This window comes from Alligator mississippiensis, chromosome 1, assembly GCF_030867095.1.
Source record: "Alligator mississippiensis isolate rAllMis1 chromosome 1, rAllMis1, whole genome shotgun sequence".
NCBI lineage: Eukaryota > Metazoa > Chordata > Crocodylia > Alligatoridae > Alligator > Alligator mississippiensis.
Window position 1 is genome coordinate 170,341,600 of NC_081824.1, and position 20,632 is coordinate 170,362,231.

General features: G+C 46.6%; 1 protein-coding gene across 1 annotated transcript in view; it reads right to left on the reverse strand.

Annotated features, from left to right (window-relative positions):
* MDGA1 (MAM domain containing glycosylphosphatidylinositol anchor 1) overlaps positions 1-20,632 on the reverse strand; it is a 316,576-nt gene that overhangs the window by 206,372 nt on the left and 89,572 nt on the right. The window contains exons 6-8 of the mRNA XM_019483036.2: positions 14,048-14,317; positions 13,272-13,601; positions 8,399-8,692 (exon numbers count right to left, since the gene is read on the reverse strand). Coding sequence (XP_019338581.1) covers positions 8,399-8,692; positions 13,272-13,601; positions 14,048-14,317 — 894 coding nt within the window. The remainder of the gene's footprint in view (positions 1-8,398; positions 8,693-13,271; positions 13,602-14,047; positions 14,318-20,632) is intronic.

The following is a 20,632-nucleotide window of genomic DNA, read 5'->3' on the forward strand; positions in this document are numbered from 1 at the left end:
ATTTTCTGACACTTCTCCAAACTAAGGTACACAGAAGGTACACAGATCCATTACCATGGGGTTTACATAGCAGTGTGCCCAGAGGAAGGTAAATTGGATCATTCATCAAATACAAGCATCCAAAATCAGGTAGATTGTATATAAATAGCTCCACCTTACCCTGGAGACTGAAGGGCATAGAAATGGCACTGGATAAGACTGAATAACCAATCTGCAAGATCTGGTGAAGTCATGACCGACTAGCACATTCCAAACAGAAGACGGGATAGTCTAGTGTCACTGTTCTTGGGGACTGGATTTTAATGATTAACTGAAGGAGAAATTTCTTGAATTTATTTAGTATGGGGTTTTCCAACTCACCTTGTACCCTGAGTTGGATCTGGACCACAGGGATCTTTGTGGGTCAGATCCAGCCTGGGGCACATGACAGCAGCAGCTCCATCTCCAGCCTGGGGCTCATGGCACAGCTCCAGCTCCTGCCATATGGCCCTATGCCCTGTGGGTGAAGCATCTGGATGGTGACCAAAGCTGTATCTGCCCTCAACTGCCCTCCTGCCATTGACTGCCACATCCACTAGGACCCAAGAGCCCTGGATTCGGCATTAGGTCACTCTCCTTGGCCACATTCCCCAACTTCCGGAGGCCTGCTAGTAGCTCAACAGGCCAAATAAGGCAGCCCTGTGGACTGGATCTAGCCTATGGACTGTATGGTTGACACACCTGGTTTAGGGGATGCATGCTATGACAATTAAGAAGACCAAATGGTGGGTTTGAAAGCTCAATACTCTCTCTCATTGGAGAAACTTCCCAACTTCAAATAACAGCTCCTTTTATTGGTGGGTAACTATTGCAATGCCTACTCAAATGGACTGGTAATATAAGGACACCTCCTGCAGAGGTTCAGTCCGACTAGTGCCACAAGGAGCAGAATGAGGGCCCAAAGCCATGCTCTGTGACACTGTGGGAGTGGGTAAGGCTAATATCCCAGGGGTATTTGAGGCTGAGATTAGCACAAAGCTTCCTTCTTATGGACATGTTGAGAACATTGCATTGAGAACACTGAATATTGAACTTTAGAGACATGACCTTCTGACCTGTCTACCCAGAATTAAGCCCTCCTGAGTGATGGCCACTCGACTATCTCTCACTGGTTTAACACAACAATTGAGCTATGGAGTTTGCACCAGCCAGTAAGTTAAATTCTACTTGCCGACTTTTTGTTTGCAGCCCTGGAGAACAATAATCACTTCATATCCATACTTCCAATTCTATCCATCTTATTTCCCTCTGAGGCCTGGGATACATCTTTCCTTACAGAGCCAGGCTCCCCACTCTTCTCTAGCTCCTCTCCTGCTTGGGAAAGAGGAGCTGAGGTGACCCTTCTTGGACTGGGCTGTGAGATGAAAACTGCAGCTAGCTCCAATGAGACACTTGGTAAGGGGAGGGGAGTAGAAGACACAAACCCTTCTTTTTGTCTCTGGCTTTTCTCAGTCTGCCTCTTCCCTTGAAGCCTTCAGACTCCAACTGCTTCAAACATCTCAGAAGGGGGAGTGAAAAGGAGGGGACACATCTCCCCATAATTCAGACACTGCCCTGGAGCATTAGTAGAACGTAAATGACGTGTTATCAAGCCAAACTGTGAGCCTAATAACTTGAAATACATTATGGAATTTCCTTCAGAAAAGCCCTGGAGGAGGAAAAAGCTGAAGGGAACTTTAAGGAGGTAAAGCATTTTCCAGCTACCTGTGCCTGGAGGGCCTGGTTCTGCCCCCAACTTGGCTAAAAAACCTTTTGTAATAGATCTTTGGACCTTAGCTCAAGGAAGAATGACAATCTATGGTACACGGGACACCAGTTCTCCTCCGCAAACTGAGGACCTGTAGCATTGAGGAAGGGATTCTCACCCACAGGGTCAGGCGCATTGTTAGGTACCTTGTTAATTCTCCAGCACCAAGTACTGGCCATTATGAGAGCCAGGGCAGCTGGATTAGAAAAACTGGTCTGATCCAGCACATCATCAGGAAAGAAACTATAGCAGATGGACCAGTGATCAGGTACGGTAGAGAAGAAAAAGAGAAAACTGGTCTACATGCTCCTTGATTCTGACAGGGCTGCTCTGCATCTTAAAAACTGGACTTGGCTTTCAGGACATAATACCATCCCTGCAGGGGAGTGTACTCAGGGAAGTGATATTTACATCAGACCGTGGCCCTAGGATCTAATAAAGCAAATGTCATGTCCTCCTAGTAAATCAGCTGTTTCAAAAGACAGTCATTCCAAAGAGGCTGGAGTTTAGAGGAACCTCTGTCATTTTAGGATGAAGAAAAATTTTTCGTTCCGTTTCTATGATCATTAGAAACCAGTAGTCAAGTATTTGTCATAATTAGATATTATGTAATTGCTGGATTTGGGATGTGATGCATGGTCTAGATCAGATTCTGTTTACTGCTCCTCTCTCTCTCTGAGATGATCTGGCGCAGGCTCAGGGGTGATCTGGTGGCTGCCTATAAGTTTATAAGAGGTGCTCACCAGGATCTGAGGGAACCTCTGTTCACCAGAGCGCCCCAAGGGATGACAAGGTTGAACAGTCACAAACTTCTCCATGACCGTTTCAGGCTAGACATAAGACAGAACTTCTTTACTGTCTGAGCCCCCAAGGTCTGGAATAGACTGCCGCCGGAGGTGGTTCAAGCACCTACTTTGAACGTCTTCAAGAGACATTTGGATGTTTATCTTGCTGGTATCCTATGACCCCTGCTGACTACCTGCCCCTGGGGCAGGGGGCTGGACTCAATGATCTTCCAATGTCCCTTCCAGCCCTAATGTCAATAAAATCTATGAAATCTATGAAAATTAACCAAAGTCATGCTTTGGCTGTCAAACCCCACTGTACTCTTCAGGCATTCTAACTCAGGCCCATATTCTGCCAATCATCCCCCTCTCTGATTTTATCTGCACCAGATACCTGTCCCTAATTTTAACATGTATCAATGGCAGATGCTGCAATTCTTCTGAGGGCAGCTACTTAGTCCTGAAACAAGCCTGAGAAGCAGTGCTGTTCATCATCATCATAAAGGATGTCTTGATACACCTCCACTGCAGAGGTGTAACAAGCAATTTTTGTGCCCAAAACAGAGGCAGCTACCATTCTTGTGCCCACTTCTAAACTGGTACCTAGAGCTGGTGCCCCACTCACCTATGCCTAGTTAGGCTACTGCTCTGTCATGTCCTGAACACAGACCAGCAAATTTTGTGAACATAAACAACAACAACAACAATTATTGCCATTAATATATCATATATTATTAATAATATATATACATTATTAATAACAATAATTATTGTTAATATTATTGTTGTTGCAGCTGTTATTTTGTCTTTCTATAGCCCTTTTTGACTTAAAGATCTCAAAGATATCAAAGGACTTTATATCTTTAATTAAGTCTCACAAATCCCTGATGAAATCAGTCCATATCTTCCCATTTTAAAGATGGGGATGGTAGGGGGCAAAGGAAGGAAGAGACTCTGTCATGCTAAGCTGTATCTGGAGCTCCTTTCCCCTCATTAATACTGACACTCACAATCCCAGCCTCTAAACACACATTTTTCACCCTAGACATAGCAGGAAGAGCCTCTGAGTGTCCCTATAAACCTGCTCTTTTACTGCAGCTCCAGAGTGCAGCTCTAGCTCTTGACCAAGCTATCTAGGTTGATTCCAGCCTGAAGCGTGAAAGGAGAGGCCACTTCTCCCACTTTCAAAATATATAAATAATAAAAGGAGCCAAAAAGAAAAAAAAACAACACTTTTTGAGAGCCAGTTGGTGTTTCTGTTCTACATTCTCTTTTTCCAATATTGCAGCACTGTTGCCAAAGCTCATTTCTAGCTGGTTTGCTACAATACACAACTATAGGCGTGGAAAAAGAAGAAAAAAAAGAGAAGAGAAACACAGAAACAGGTTCTGACATCTAATCAGATCTGCTGTATTGATTTTGCAACTTTAGGTTTAAAACAAATCAACAAAACAGCCACATTATCACCCAGAATTTGATCTCCCTTGGGTGAGCTGGTTCAAAAGGAGCTCACATACACACTCCAGCACTCGCACATGCATGCACACGCACACACATACAGACTGACAGACACCTCCCCTCCCCGACGTGATAGAAGGAACAGGCTGGGGGGGGGGGGGGGGGGGGGGGGGGAGCTCTCTTATCACAGAGGCTTCAGAAGCCACACGATTCCCATTTCCAACAAGATTAGAATTCCAGAGCAAGCTACAAAACTAATGAGCAGCCCGTACTAGAGAGCAGCATTTCAATTAACCAAAGCAACCCCCTGCTGGAGGGCCCAGCACCGAAGAGGGGGATGGAGAAACGGACATTATGTTGGTTTTGTAAGGGGGGTAGGTTGCGGCGGGGAGCCAGAATTGCCCCTTGACCTTGCTCCACTTTCCGAGAGGCTGGGTTCTTAGTCAGTTCAATGGTAGTGAAAGGAGACAGACGGAGACGCCCCAGAGAGGGGCATGGAATAGACTAAGAAACCGACCTCGCAGAAAATGGAGCAAGGCCAAGGGGCAATTCTGGCTTCCCCCTCCTATCCCCCTTCACTAAACCAACATACCATTTACTTCTCCATTTCCTTCTCCAGCAGGGAGCTGGAAGGCGCTGGGCACTCCAGCAGGGGGTTGCTTCTGTTTCTTAGTCAATTCCATGGTGGTTAAAGAAGACAGATGGAGAAGCCCCAGAGAGGGAAGGCTTCAGCTTATGCACTGAACAGGGACGGGCCAGCTGCCTCCACGCCAATCTCCAGGTGTCACTTCAGTCCCAGGAGCCCATTCAGGACTTGGACTCTCTACTGAGCTTGCAGCATGATGGGAAAAGGATGGGGGGGGGGGGGGACAGCTTAGGGGACTGCATATAGATCACATTGACTTTGGGTACATTATTGGGGCGGGACCAGAATCCATTCAATATTGCTTGTCTTTAGATGGAGCTGTTGAGGAGGCAAAACAGCAGCAGAAGGTGTGCAGGATGATACTGGTCCGGTATTATCTGCACCTCCACCCACTCCATGGCTTCCTCAAAGACCACCTGCTATGGTCACAGGCCCCCAGCCAGACCCTCCCTGGGGTGAAGACACATGCCCCCCTCAAACCAAGATACAGGGCTGCACCTTTGCAAGTCATCGTGAACCACCCCAGAAAGCCTCACTGTAGCTTAGAGACTGCCATCCTGCTTGCTCTGTCAGGGGTGATGACAGAGTTTACTAGGGATCATCCAGCCTTTGCAAAGCCTGGGGACTGTTTATTTTAAGACAACAGCATTACCAAGAAAACACATCAGAAAACAATAAGCAGCCCACACATATGCTAGGTTCACCAGCTATTGCCAGAGGTCCACATGGTGGCCTGGCAGGTACCCAAGTTAGTCAGTTCTTTGTTCCAGAATGAGATCTATGTTGCAGTCTCATATCAGTTTTTGGTCAAATGAGAGTGACACCCTCCCCCAGCTCAGCTTGGTCACCTTCTATCATAGGTGTCAAAGATACGACCTGTGGGGCTCCTCGAGAGGCTGAGAATTCTGGGTGTGAGTCTGGATTCAGCTCAAGAGGCCAAACAAGTTTAACATCCCTTATTTGCATATCTTTGGGAGGCTCTTTCTTCTACTTCAAACCAGATTATGCAACTTCTCCCAGGGTAGACGGGACTTCTCCAGACTTGTTTACCTACTTGAAAATTTAGATGAATTCTCTCCCATTCCTCAATTTCATTGCTGTGATGTCCCTTTGCCCCACAGAGAGTCATATAACAGTCCATAAAGCTGACATAATATTCTTGGAATAGGCGAAGTGCCCATAGTGCCTGGGAATTTTTTTTTTCTGCAACTGTCTAGCTGGTCTAATAAAAGATATCACCTCTGGCTGCACAGTGCCTGGCACATCTCAAAGTCTCAGTCTCCCATATGTCACACTGAAGTCTGGTCAGTTTTGTCCAGGTCACCAGATTAAGCATCACACCTTCTAAGCGGAGCTAGAGGGGGAGGTGGGGGAAAGCATAGCTAGTGTCTAATGAACTACTCAATCCAGTGCATGTAGTTTCATTAGTCAGGGGCTGGGGGTGGTGCAGGCTGGTGCAAATCAGCATCCTTGCTACCAATCCCACTCCCCCCACTTCCAGATCAGTGGTAGGGAGTTACATTAAACCTTGGTCAGATTGGCATGGTTTGTGGGGGGTTGGTCTTCCTCTGTAGCAGGGAGCATGGTCCTCTTTCTTGGACTTCTTGAGTGTATTTAACAATTACTTCCTGTCCTTGCTATAACAGGATATTGATAGTGCCCTTGTCCCTCTGCTTCACCTGTGACAAGTTAGTGGCTTTTGGTGATTCAGACAGTGTGCCTCCTAGCTGTATGAGAGGGTAGTTCAAAGTTTTTCAGATGAAATTAGACAAACCCTTGTCTAGGATGGTTTACACAAGGGTGATTCTCCTTTAAGCAGAGGCTTGGATTAGATGACCTCCTGGAGTCCCTTTCTACCCTACTTTTCTATGATTCTGCGTGTTCACAGGAGGTCACTACCGAAGCTATCCTGATGGGATTAGCCTTGGGAGGGGAGCTACAAGGATGGCCTCAGGCCTTGCCACAACAATTAATATTATCCAAAGGGCTTCAGTTTCCATCCAGGAGGTGAAATAACCAAGCCACCTTTGCCCCATGTGCTTTCGAGGCTTTCCTTATCTACACTGTCTCCAGTCCACTATTCAGCAGGGTTCTTAAGGGGAAGGCACAGATCACTCTGTACTCCTGGCTGTCCCATACATCTATCAAAACATGACCAATATCTGTAAAACGATTCCATTCTCCTCTTGTACCAGTCACATGATGGATAACAGCCTGCTACTGCTATCAGATACTCTGTCAGTTCAACTGGCATAAGTTTGATCCGGTTCAAATCTGGCTAATGAATCATGAGGGTGTCAATATGGTGCCACACAATGAAATTTGGGGGTAGAAGAATTAGTTTGCACTGTAAAAAAACCTACAAAATTACAAACACAGCTATGCTAAAACAATATTATTAATATTGCACAATCATAAACTCCGAGTTAGAAAATGCCAGAATAAAGTTTGCCTGGGCAGTATTAATCCAATACCCATGTGCATTAGGAAACAGCCTTTAATTACAAGATCCACATACTATTTTCCACAGGACCCTACCTCATTCAGTGCACAGAATGAATAGCAATCATTTAATGAGCAGCTATTTTGTTTTCTCCTCATTGTTCAACGAATGGCCTATGCCTTTTTTTTACTGAACACTATTCAGACTCCACTGTGGAGGCATAATTTTTAATTTCCCAGTGGTCTTTTCCATGGCAATCTTCTGAGTGCTTCATAAACTTTAATGATTTTTCATTCACAGCATTATACATAGATATTATTATCCCCATTTTACAGGTGGAGGACCAAGGCACAGGGAAACTAAAATAAAATGTTTGCATTAATTTAGCACGTCTAGAACCTCAGTACTCTGTATTATATAGCACTTCATATATTTAAAGCACACAACCCCTGATTTCAGTTGTAGCTGTGAGTGCTTAGTATTTCTGCGCATCAGACCACTTCTCAAGTCAGGCATCTGGACAAGAAGGAACACACAATTGGTGACCACCTGTCACTAATTGCATGCCACAGACTAATAGGCAGGGACAGAATCCAGTTTTCCAGGACAACATTCAAGTGCTGTAACCAAGAAACCTTCCTTTCTTTTCCTGCAGTCTCCGGCCTCCCTCACTATATACTTTCCAGCCTCTGCAACAAATGAAGCAGGATCCTTCACTACACCCCTGGTACATCCCAGGGCAGATTCACCCTGTGCACTGAATGAGACAGGTGTCCTAGAGAAGAAACAGGATGCAACTGTTTGATTAAGAAGGGCATCATCAAGGGTATGCACCAGAGGACTGAATGAGGGTTAGACAAGCAACCTTAATGTTGTCATTTGCCAATGTCTGAGTGGTTGACTTTGCAGCTTTAATAATGTGCTTTTAATGTATTTGTGCATGTATAATGCACACGCACATATGCTGTTGCAAGAACTGAGGTGACCCAGACTGCAGAGGAGCAACAGGCAGTGTAAGCAAATAGAACAGGCTCCACCATTGCCCAGAATATATTGCTGTCTATATGACATGTCTCAATTATGCTGTCCTCATGCATGGACATGACAGGTAAAGAAGACCCTTCAGAATCACCAGAATGAAACAGAACTCCCTCAATCCAGTAAAGGATATCAGTCCTGCCTGAAAGCAGTGCACATACATCACCCACCTAGGTGTTATCAAAGCCTGATGCATGCTGGCCTACTGGTACAGAGCTACAGAGTCATGCTGGGATACTCACACTGTATGTTGAGCTGTACCATGGCTTCCCGGGGTCTGATGTTAAAGCCATTGTACCTGGCTGTCTGACACTTATAGGTCCCGCTCATTTCCCGGCTCACGCTCTCCAGACGCAGTTTCCCATCATATGTCTCCTCCGTCATGGTGCCTGAGGGCATGGGAGCTTCCTTATCTACCCGGGACCAGATGATAGGTGGCTTGGGCTTCCCTCGAACCTCGCACTGCAGCTCTGCCCGGGAGCCCTCCCGCACGGTGATGGTGGACTGGCCTTTAGGGACACTGATGGTTGGAGGCACTAAAAAGAAGATAACCAAAAGGGACCATTTGTATGTCAGGTTCACATCCACACAGCCCAACATGTGGGAAATTCACTAGACATAGAATCACAGAATCATAGAAAATGAGGGTTGGAAGGGACCTCAAGAGGCCATCTAGTCTAACCCCTGGCTCAAAGCAGGACTATCCCCAACTATATCATCCCAGCCAAGGCTTTGTCTAGCCAGGTTTTAAAAACCTCCAAGGATGGAGACTCCACAGTCTCTCTGGGTAACCCGTTCTAGTGTTTTACCACCCTCCTAATGAGAAAAGTTTTCCTAATATCTAACCTAAACCTTCCTTGCTGCAACTTAAGACCATTGCTCCTTGTTCTGTCATCTGTCACCCCTGAGAACAACCCAGCTCCATCCGCTTTGGAACCCCACTTCAGGTAGTTGAAAGCTGCAATTAAATCCCCCCTCAGTCTTCTCTTCTCTAGACTAAATAGACAGTCTCTTCTTATGGTTATGTTTGAGGGTGAAAGTGTCATGCTGGCAACCCAAGAGACTGAAACCTTCTGCTCAATGATAGTATTGGCTAGAGTGGGGTCACCAAACACACTACCCCTGCTAAGGTAAGTTCCATAGGAACATGGGACTGGAAAGGGACCAGTCCCACTCATTGTCCCATCTGGCAACCATTTGCTCCATCACAGCCACAGTAAAACCTAGAACCCCTCTACCTACAGTGTGCCACAGGTGAAGAGCAGTCCAGAGAGAACAAGGACACTGCCAATGACGCAGGTACTGCAATGGCAGGCAATTCAGCTGGCCCTGGTGCTTCCAGACATTTGGTCTCTGCAGCTTCTAGATTGGGTGAAACAACACCAATACGGATTGCCAGCTCCCCTCACAGATGCCACTGAACTGCTACCAAACAAGAGGGACACTGAGTCACTCTCCACCTAAAATGCCATTAGAATTAAAGAACCCAAGGCAAAATCATCCCTCTCAATATGTTAGTCATTTAATTCCCCGGCTGGAACTGTAGCTTACAGCCCAGAGGTGAGATGCCAAAAGCAGCAGGGCATCAAGTCTCCTTCCCAAAGCTGGATAGGATAATAGGCATAATGCTTCATATATCTCACTCCTAGTCTCCATTCACATCCTTGCCAGTTTCTAAAACATGGATGCAAAACAGATCAGCTCACTTATTCTCTGCTAGAATTCACTGTGCATCAGCTACTAATGGTAACTCCCAGCTGAGCCCAGTGGTCAGTGAAGCCCCTACCCACTCATGCAGGGAACAACTCACTGAGCAGAGCTAGGTGCTCAGTTACTGAATTACAGTAATGTCTTCAGCAAATGCAGCTCCGGGACAGGGAACACAGTAGCTCTAGCCACCAGCTGTCCAACAAAACTTTCTTGACAGAAACAGGCCACAGGGAGTCTAAGGTCTCTAATTGAGACGAACAGGGGGCAGGTCTACGTGGAGGAGGCTCTTAGCCCAAGCCTCATGAATAACCATAAAACTCCACCATCCATGCATCATGAAGTAGATGGAAATCGCTACTAAAGCCATCATAATGTTGACACTGCACTTGTCTTTGCTGGACTTCAGAGTTAACAGTCTATTGAGACAAATGGGCACTTCTCCCAGCTCCAAGAGTTTATGTGGCAGGCTCCATCTCTGCAGACAGCACTGCACTGGGACAAGGTTGGGACTGAAAGCTTTACAAATGCAAGGGCCACATATCTTTTTGTTTTAAAGTGAAAGTTCAGCATTTTGGGGGCCATACAGATCTCTAACGGCCAGTGTAAGCTCAACTAAAGCCCAACTCATGAGAAAGAGAGTGTTGTGGTGACTGCACGGAAATTTCAGCACATAGCTATATTTAAGAGCATATTTTAAATGCTTCTGGTCTCAGTCTCCCTCAGTAGTGACCTCACTATGCAACTGGGAGGTTGAGTTTTCAATTTGCAGGTCTCCTGTGGGCTGTGGAATCTCATCACATCCTCTCTGGCACAGTGCAAAAGGAGCTGTGTGCTCTCGCCACTCAGTGCTGCCAGCGGGAGCTCACCGGGCGAGAGGCAATTTTCTCCATGGGGAAAAACTGTAAATTGTCTTTGCAGATATTTTAATTAAAGGCATTTCATCTGAGACTCCCAGGGAAGGCAGCCATCTTGGGGGATGTGGGTCCTGCTTTTCAGTCAGGGAAATGCCAGGGAACACAGAATGGTTGCCATCACATGACTCTGGGGAAAGACTCTGCAGATGGATCCAGCCTGCAAAGATATGTGACCCAGCCTGCAAAGGTTTGATCCAACCCATGGCAGTGATCAGCAGCAGGAGTAGGAGTGGGAAACATGGCAAATCCCCAGGGAGTCTGCATTGTCCTACTGCTTCTCTTCCCACCAAATCCACCACCATCTGCTGCAGTTTGCAATAATGATTGGCAGCACTCAGATGGGGATGAGCAGAGGCTGCAGCAAGGGGGGCTTGAGAGTGCCTGTTGTGTGAGAAACACTGGCCCAAGGCCACACTTGGTAGCATGCAGCAGCAGGTGAATAGCAAGGGAAGTGGACAGGTTGCAAGTGGTAGCCTGCTTTAGGATGGAGCCACATGATTTCATCTCGCCCTTTGTAAATAGCTGCCAACCTTTGCTTGAAGGGTTCACAGCAAACAGAAAGAAGCATTCTTATGTTTCCTTAAAGGTTAGCAGAGAACCAAAGACACCAGTGTTGGCTCTGCGGAGGTAGGGAAGTTCATCCCAAGGGAGTGCTGATGATATTGTTGAACAAATGCTCTAAAATGCCACCTTTTTCCATTGCCCTGTCATGGTTTCTTCCCAGCCAGCATCACCCATATTGTGGACTGTGCCAGCACCTTATGCTTACCACTATCAGAAAGGAAGTAGTGACAACTTTGTCCTATCACAGCTACCTCCTAGTGGGTGTTTCCCCAATAAGTTCCCAATATGTGTGCCCACAGGTCCTGTCATGCCTTGATTTGGGAGGGGAGGGGTGTAGCATCTATGGCTATATAAGGCTTTTCTACCCCTTATGATCTTATATATGACTGCTTTCTACTACCTACTGTTTTCTGAAAAAGAAAGAGGGCCATGGGCTCTGAGGATAAGGAGAGCTGGATCTGTCCCCAGCTCTGCCATTGACTCACTAGTAGGCTTTGAGCCAATTATTTCATGTTTTATTCCTCAGGTCCCCTGGTGGCCATCACAGAGGACAGTCCGGTTGTCCTCTGTCCTCTACTGATACAAAACCAGATGCCTTTATGTCCTCTGTTTTTCTCTTGAAGAGAAAAATAGAGGACTTATAGGCATTGGGTTTCGTATCAATAGAGGACAGAGTAGAGCAAACCAGAATATCCTCTATGATGGCCATCCTATGTACAACAGGTTTGATATTATTCCCCTGCCTTCCAGGGCAGCTGGGCATGTGAATTAGTTAATCTCATTAACTAATGCTGAAAAGCCCTGACCAAGGGAAATCCTCAGGGTCCACATTGTTCAACAGCATTGGGGAATTTCTTTCCAAGTTAGATTGCTAGGGATTTTTTGTAGAGAATCAGAGGTTTTCAAAATATCAGAAGGCAGTTCCAGCACTTCCTGCTAAGAGTATAAACAGGGTAAGGAGCTACTTAGTTCATGGACAGGACCAGGAAGAGTCAAACATGGTAAGGATTTCAGAAATTCCTTGTAGTCATTTAGAACATCAAGACATATTCTACTGCCTGCTGATTTTCCTCATACTCACTTACCATTTAGTTCCTAGCCTAGAACCCAGCCACACCAGTGTGATCCCCAGTGGAGACACTGGGACTGCACTGATGCAATGGAGAGCAGAATGTGACCCAACAGCTTGCTAGAAGAACAAGAGAAGACCTGATCCTCTGTGTTCTGTGTCACACTACAGAAGCGACTGACACATTTAGGGCTTGATCCTGCCCCCACTGAAAACCAACAGGAGAGTTTTGGCATTTCCCTTAAGGAATGGAAAAGAGAATGAGAGTTGTTACACCTGGGTGCCTGCAGGAAGTATTGAAGAGGCACTCTTCAGACTGTGTTTAGCACAATAAGCATTCACAGAATGAAGCACTATATGAAACACAGGTCCCTCCATGCACTGTCATGGTTGCAGACTGGGTCACTCCATCTCAAACTTGGGCAAAGACTAAGGTTCTCTTATAAGCAAAGGCCAAGAAGTGGGATCCCCTCACCTACCATGACCTTTGACAATTTGATAAAGTCTCACTCCCTTGTCTGCCTTCCTGATAAACCCTTGGCCAGGGGCTTCTTTAATCCTCAGGTAATATAAGTTGGCTTGGGCTGGGCTTCAGTTGGGTGTTTCCAAATGCACACTTGTCCATTCCTAGGTAGAAACATGGACAGGGGATCTTCTTGGGATATTACAAATCACACAGCACAGACATAACTAGCAATCCTGTGCCACTACTAAACCCCATGATATTTTCTTGAATTCAGTGTCCATCTGAGAGCCTTCAAAAGCCCAGAGGAGACAAATTGTTTTTGTGATGCTGATACACATCATGCCCCATGCCTGATACCCTCACAGCCACAGGCCTCCATGGAAGAGGCTCACCTGTTTCTGAAGAGATGTTCACTTCAACGCTGAGGTCAGGAATGGGTGCACCCTGGAAGGACGCCACACACAAATATGTACCATAGTCACTAAAGCGCAAGTCTATGATCTCCATGCTGCTAGTCACTGGTGGGAGCTCAGGATCATTCCTGGTGATGAGCAGTCGGTCTGACATCCTGGCTGGCTTTCCATTCTTGTACCAGAAGTAGAAAACCTTCTCCTGGGGGACTGCATCCACATGGCAGGAAAGCTTCAGGTCCTGCCCTAGCTGGATGCTCTCACTCTCTTTGATCACATCAGGTGTGATCTGGAACGTGACATTCTTCATGGCTGGGGTCAATACAAGTGCAAAGCCAGTTAGTGAAGACAAACAGGGCCCATTCTCAAAGGAATACACATGTGGGACAGCTACTCCTTGCCCCCAGAGCAAGCAATGGCCCCACACACTCCAGATCAAGAGATCCCCCAACCCTTTGCCCAAATGAGATCCCCTGGGAGGTAACAGCCCCCAGTCTTCAAGGCCTGATTGGCACTGCATGTCACAATCAGAGGGCACCAACAGATCTGTGGGGAGCCAAAGGCTGGAATAGCAGCATATGCTGAAAGTCAGGAGTGATGGGTATTAGCAAAGCTGTAGGTGGGGCAACAAGTATAGTACCTCCATACCAACCCTTTGCTGAGATATCACATTAAACCCCACATATAACTGAATACAAGTAAGAGGACTGGGAACCCTGGCTCCCTTCCCTGAAAGTGCATGCTATGAAAGGACGTACATCGCACCAGCAGGTTCACTGTCTTCTTGGCTGGGTTTCCCACGTTGTTGATGGCTGTGCAGTTATAATAACCTGAATCTTCCACATGGATCCTCCAGATGGTGAGATTGCCTCCTTGAACAAGGCTGTTTTGAGGCATAGGACTGGGTGAGTGAGACCAGACCACCTCAGGCAGTGGGTCACCACCAGTGAGGGAGCACTGTATAGTTATGTTATCTCCAGGGTTCACCACCAGGGTCTCATTGACTGATAGCTTCAGAGTTGGTGGGGCTGGAAGAGAGAAGTGGAGACACTAATGAGCTTTGAAGAGAAGTATACTGTGCCTGAGTTTCATCCAATGATTTATACAAACTGAAAGATTCTCAGTTTATTCTGAGCAAAAGAAGGCCAGTCGGAGTGAGTTTGGAATGCCCAGGAGGTTGTTAATATTGCCCAGTGTCTGTCTGAGAGGTCAGCCACTCCATTAACCTCTAACCAAGTCAGAGGATCTTGTTATCATATGATTAAGAAGTGTAGTGTAGACAGGACTTCAAAGAGACCCAAAACTGAAAGTCCAAAGGCCCTGAACAGTACAAAGCTTCAGCCAAGCTACATGGTCAGTTAGGTCCCATTGACATAATACATTTTAAGAACATTTAAGCCAGGTCCTTTCACTGTCATGGTTCTAGGACTCAAATCTCCCATCATTGAAGCAGCACTTTGTACCCATTTTGCACAGCTACAAATGGCAAAATATGGTGAGAGACAGGGGAAAATCAAAACCTAAGGTTTGTTGGTTCCAGTTGCTCTGGTCCCAGAATCTCTAGCTGCAATCCAGCAAAGTGACAGAGAAAGGAGAGCTTAGGGGGTGCACACAGTTTATTCTCACAGTAACTTTATTAAACTGCTCTGCACACAGACCAGCTTCTTTTGCTCACTCTTAAGCAGTCTCCTCTGCCTTTAATCAAGACCTGTGTACATAAAGATGGAGTAAGAACTCAGCTGGTTGCACTGTGGCTCCCTGTTTGGGCCTTTGCTGAAACGTGGTTGCATGAATCACACCAAATGTTCCCATCCTTCTACAGAAACAGCACACTGGGGACTGAGGTGGGGAAAGAAAGATATGAAAGCAAGAGATTCAGTGAAATAGGTCATATTAAGTTGCAGCCAACTCATCAGTGATTCATGGCCTGATCCAAGGTTCCTTGAAGTCAACAGAAAACCTGGTGCTTACAATAGTTAAGTGGAGAACTTAGACAATTACTCCCATGGTGGTTCATCTATGACTATGCAACCCAAAGTCTATCTCAAATGGAAGAAATTATACAACAGTTACCCTTCACACTGACCCAGGCACTCCACACTCATGACATTAGTGGGACTCACAGATTGCAATGACAGACACATTCATGCACACATTTTTACAGGGGCTTTGTCCTGAGTGCAAAAGGGGCTGGGTTTAGTTATCACAGGCTAGCTTAACCTGGACCTGCTTCAGAACTGAGCTAAAGAATTAAGCCGCACATAGACAAGTTAGGTCAAGCAGGGCTACCAAGTGTTAGCTAAGTCCAGCCAATGGGACTTGGAGTTGTTAGGGATGGTGCTGTCAGGAACAGATTTGTTAGGTGAGAGGGACAGCCTGTTTGGACCAGAAGACAAAGCCCTTCCTTGTTTATGTACAAAAAACCCCAAACAAAACAAAAAACCCCACAACTGCTCCTGGGAGACTGACCTTTTGCAAGGCATTAACTGGAACTTTGTGCACATCAGACTTAAATGAGATAAGGAAAGCACACACAGAGCTAAAAACCTGCCCCAGATGCCACCTTGTCTTAGCTTCTGAGAAGACAGGATGCACTCTCTTTCTCATTCCCTCCCTGCAAATGCACCACCACCAGGGCATCCATTTAATGCACAGATTCAAAGAGCATCCCCAAGTTCAGAGGCTACTTTGAATCCTGCCTTCATCTTCCATCTCTGCATGAGTTTGAGGAGAAGTCTCACAAGAACAGACTCTCCGATCATGAGATTTCTGGCACCACCTGCATCTAGCCTTGTCTCAGTTTCAGGAGAAACAGCCATGCCTAGGTGTGCTGAAGGAAGGTTCATATTCCCTCTCACAGTCCCAGATGGGCTTACCAAGCTGTACTCTAAACAGCTACAGCATTTCAGAAGCTGCAGTGCCCACTGGGAAGCAGTTGGATATAGAGCTGAGTGAAGCTGCATTTAAAACAGTAGGTCTTTGGCAGGGAACAAGAGTAGGGCAAGGAGACTCCTACAAGTCAAAGAGGCACGGAGGGAGGAGAAGGAAAAGAGCCTCCCACCAGCCAAACCCCACAAAGGGAGGGAAAGGGACAAAGAGGATAACAGGCCATCCATCAATCATATGGAGAAGCAACAAATAACAGAAGACAGAGAGGGAGACTATCCTAGGAAGGAGCTGAGGAGTCATGTCTTCCTTCACACTGTATCCCAACACCCTGGATCAGAAGATTATGCTCTGTTTCTCAGAGCCAGCCTGAGAGGAGAGCACTCTGCCTGCCACCCACGTGCTATGTGCTTGCTAGCTCAGACCCCGGGTGGAAAACCAGTGCTTGTGAGTGTCAGTACTGATCCTGCAGCCCATCCAGCAACTCCTGCTGAACAGTCTGCCTTGCCATCAGATACACTGTTCTACGGATATAGGGGACAATCCACTGGGCTCCCGCTGCAGGCTGATTCAAAGTGCATGGGCAATGCCTCATCTTCTGAATAACCTGGTCCTTGCACCTGGTTCCATTCATTCCTGCCCTTCCAGAGCTCGGATCCCAAACACTTGTCCCTTCATTTGCCACTTACTCTCATGAAAGACCCTCTCAAGCTGTTCATCAGCTCCATCTCCTGCTCCAGCAATCAACTATCCCTGATACAAAGGTGGTGAGTGCACTTTAAGTAACAGCCATAATAATGCAAAATAAGATGTTGTTACATATTCATGAAGCCTGATTTAACAGCATCATTATTTCTGCCTCTCCTCTCCCTGGACCCTGTGTTAATGAGCTGTGCTGGGTTTGTGTTGGATCACTGAATTACAGCCCATGCAAACAAGGAGAGGAGGGCTGCTCTCTCCTCAGCACAGATGTCATAACTTAGCAGCAACTTAACAACTGCTACGCTGGCTCAGCGCACTGGCAGGTCCAGCTGGGGGCCACATACGTCTTTCATATCAGTGCTGCCCCCTTGTCATGTGTGCATGGAGCACCTGGTCAGCTCTGCAGAGGTTCCTCATTTGGAAGGAGCAACTCCTTCCTGCTGCTCCTTTCTATGGGCTAATTTGAAGCCCATGGTTTTGAGATCTTTGTTATCTTGGGGGGTCTGGCTGGAAGTCAGGTCCTTTGAGGGCCCTTCCCACCCTGGAGTTCTGGAAAACACAGGTCAGATCCAGCGTGTGAGGTGAAGCAGAAGGAGGATGCGTGAATTTGCCAAGAGTAACCTGAGGCTCTAACGTAGGGTTACCATACGTCTGGGTTTTCCTGGACACGTCCTTTTTTTAGGTCCTCTGATCTCCATCCGGGCAGTTTTTTTGCAATCTGAACAAATGTCCAGTATTTTGCTCTGCTCCACTGGTGGGAGCAGGGGGAGGGCAATTGGAGGCAGGCGGCACCACGTGTCTGCATGTGCACACACACGTGGCAGGCATACAGCCTGGCAGGGTGGTGGGAGCAGCCTTGGCAGCTGGATGAAGGTAAGTCTACAGGGAGTGGGAGTGGGAGTTGGAGGGTCAGGGCTTGGTGACTGTCTGGGGGGTAGGTGTGCGCCAGGGCCAGACTTGCTCTGTCACCACCTGCACAAGTTGGAGCCACCAGTCATTGCATTCCAGCCCAGTCGGGACAGGGGCAGATGGAGGTCCTCTCCAGCAGGGCAGCTGTGGATCAGGAGTGAGAGGCACTGGCAGGGCTGGGGGCTGTGAGTTGGGAGTGAGGGGCATAAGCATAGCACAGGGGCGAGGGACTGTGGGTCGGGAGTGAGGGGCACTGGAAGGGCCAGGGGTCTGCAGCTCAGGAATGAGGGGCAGCAGCAAGGATGGGGGGCTACAGGTAGGGAGAAAGGGTCACAGCTTGTGGGTATGAAGTGAGGTGTCCCTCAGACAGATGTCCCCTTTTTTGGAACTGGAAATATGGTAACGCTACTCTGAGGGGGTCTGCAGCTCACTGGAGCCCAGTAGAATAACGATTCGCATGATCCTAAGTGAATGAATCCCACAAGCTACCCAGACAATAAAGGACCTCTCTTCCCCATAGGCTACAAACATCTGCCCTGGGCCAAGAGACTTGGGTCTGGTTCAGCTGATACCGAATAGCATGCGTCTCCCTCTGGCACTGAGCTGAGCTGCTGAGTTAGTTGCCAGTCATTGGCTGAGCTGACCTGGTCTTGGTCAGGAGTTTCCTCCTCTGGCTTGAGCTGGAAGAAGGCTGAGATCAATTTGCATTCTGGGTGCAGATTTGAAATCAGGAAGAAGGAAGGTGGGGGATTGCGAATCAGATCTCATTCAGGTTCTGGCAAAGGTTCCAGGTCATTCTTTTATTTTATCTGAACGTGTTTGGTCAGGCCTAATAGCTTGAATCCTGCTGAGTGATGACATGTTCCTTGCAAAGTAAGGTCAAAAAAGTGACCTGATGGGGCAGCTGCTGCCTCAGGGCAGCTTGTTTGTGTGTGTCACTAGAAGAAAAAGGGGCTGTGAAACAGCCACCTGCCCCTCTCTCCAGGCAACTGAGCTCCAGCTAAACGGCATGTACCCAGTCCCATTTCTGAGAGCCGGGATTGGTTCAGACCTCCCCTCTATTCAGTGGATGGAGGTTAAGAATATGCAGCCATTGTTATGCAGGAGATGAATCTCATTTATTTGTAACCTGTGGCAATTCCTTTTGTTCTCGGCTCAGAAAACCTGCTGGCAGAGTCTGCTGTGGAGCGAGGGGACCATTAAAAACAAAGAGTCGCTTTCAATTCCCTTTGAAGTCCAATTTGCTGCAGTAAAACTGCAGGAGAATTAACCAGCTGGGCTTAACTTTGCAGAAATCAAGGGAGAAAATGTCAGTCCCGCCCCACCAGAGCTGGGGCCCAAAACACAGGCTGTAACAATGGGCCTGAGGCAGGGCTGTGCTTCTGTCCTGCCTGAGTGCTGAGCTCCAGAACCACTGAGCATGGAGAGGAGTAGGAGCAGGAGAAACAGGCTTTTTTCACAGTGAAGACAGGAATGTATAGCTGGTACAGATACTTGGGCTGTATCCACAACTGTCAGCCGCTGCCCAAAATAACTCTGTCCAAGAGTCATAGCAGAAAAACAAAATAGGTTCCTGAGTCTTGGGGCCAAGCTCTGGAATCCCTGATGGAGAAAGCAGAGCCTCACCAGAGATGGTCCACCCCCCAATGACTCTTGGCAGCTGCTTCTACTGCCAAAGCTAAGTGGCTCAGAAGTACAGCAAACAAGCTAGGAGAAAAATTTCAAGCCTGGCCTGACTTGACCCATCACTTCCCCACAAAGGTCCATAACAGTTGGGCCTATAAATATTTAAAAGATTGATCTTCATGCACCTCTCTGCCCCTTGGGTTTTCTCCAGGTGCAAAAGCAGAGGCATCATGAGTAAAACTGTTCAGCATCCTGGACACAGGCAATGCTAAGGATGTTATTAATGCACGAGCATAAGAGGGAATGAAAAGATCTATGCAACAAAAGAGAATTTAAAAACAATTATTCACGTGCATACATACCAGGTATTTGGGTATACATTTTCCTTTATTATTTATATCTGGCAAAAGAGAGACACTCATGGACTATGTGGGCCAAATTCAGAGTTGGTGTAGATGGCTAAGAAACAGAATGGTTCTAGTCATAAAAAGTACAATACTGATATCAGATCTAACTAGCTTGAAAACATGTCTTCCCTGCTCACTCAATAAAGGGTCAAAGTGAAATGAAAGATGTTTTATTTGTATTTGGCTGGGGAATGTGATTATGAAAAGGAATTTTGATTCTTCATACATATGAACATAAAAGGTGGAGAGAGAAAAGCTGTCCCTTTCACCTTGACTAGAGCAGAACTGTTTCTTCCAGTGAGTGTTCTTCTGTGGTCTGGCTTGAAAGAACTGACATTAAGGGGGTTCTCTAAGTGCTGAGATCACACTGTGAGGAGAGCTTTTCCCCTGGTGTTTGGCCAAGCATCTCCTTTTCTTCACCTCATTAGTTAATTATTTATACATAAAAATATGCAACTTCTTTTGGAGCCTTTTGGCTCTGCTAAATCAATAAACATAATTTATACAGTATTAACAATACCCCATCAACAGTTGGCAACATCAAGTGTTCTGTTTTCATTCTACAGAGATGACACGAGGGATGTATATGGCTTTGTATTATATTAGAGCTAGGTGAATTATTCAGACTGGTACAATATCCAAGTTTACCCCTTTTTTCTGATCACAAGATACCCCAGAGCAAGAAAGCAATTCTCTGACATGTATTCGTTATATGAAAATACTCACTGCATTATTTAGCCTTTTTTGGCTTGTTATATTTATTGGTTGCGACCAGGTATCAGCAAACATTTGATATGTGATATGCAAATATTG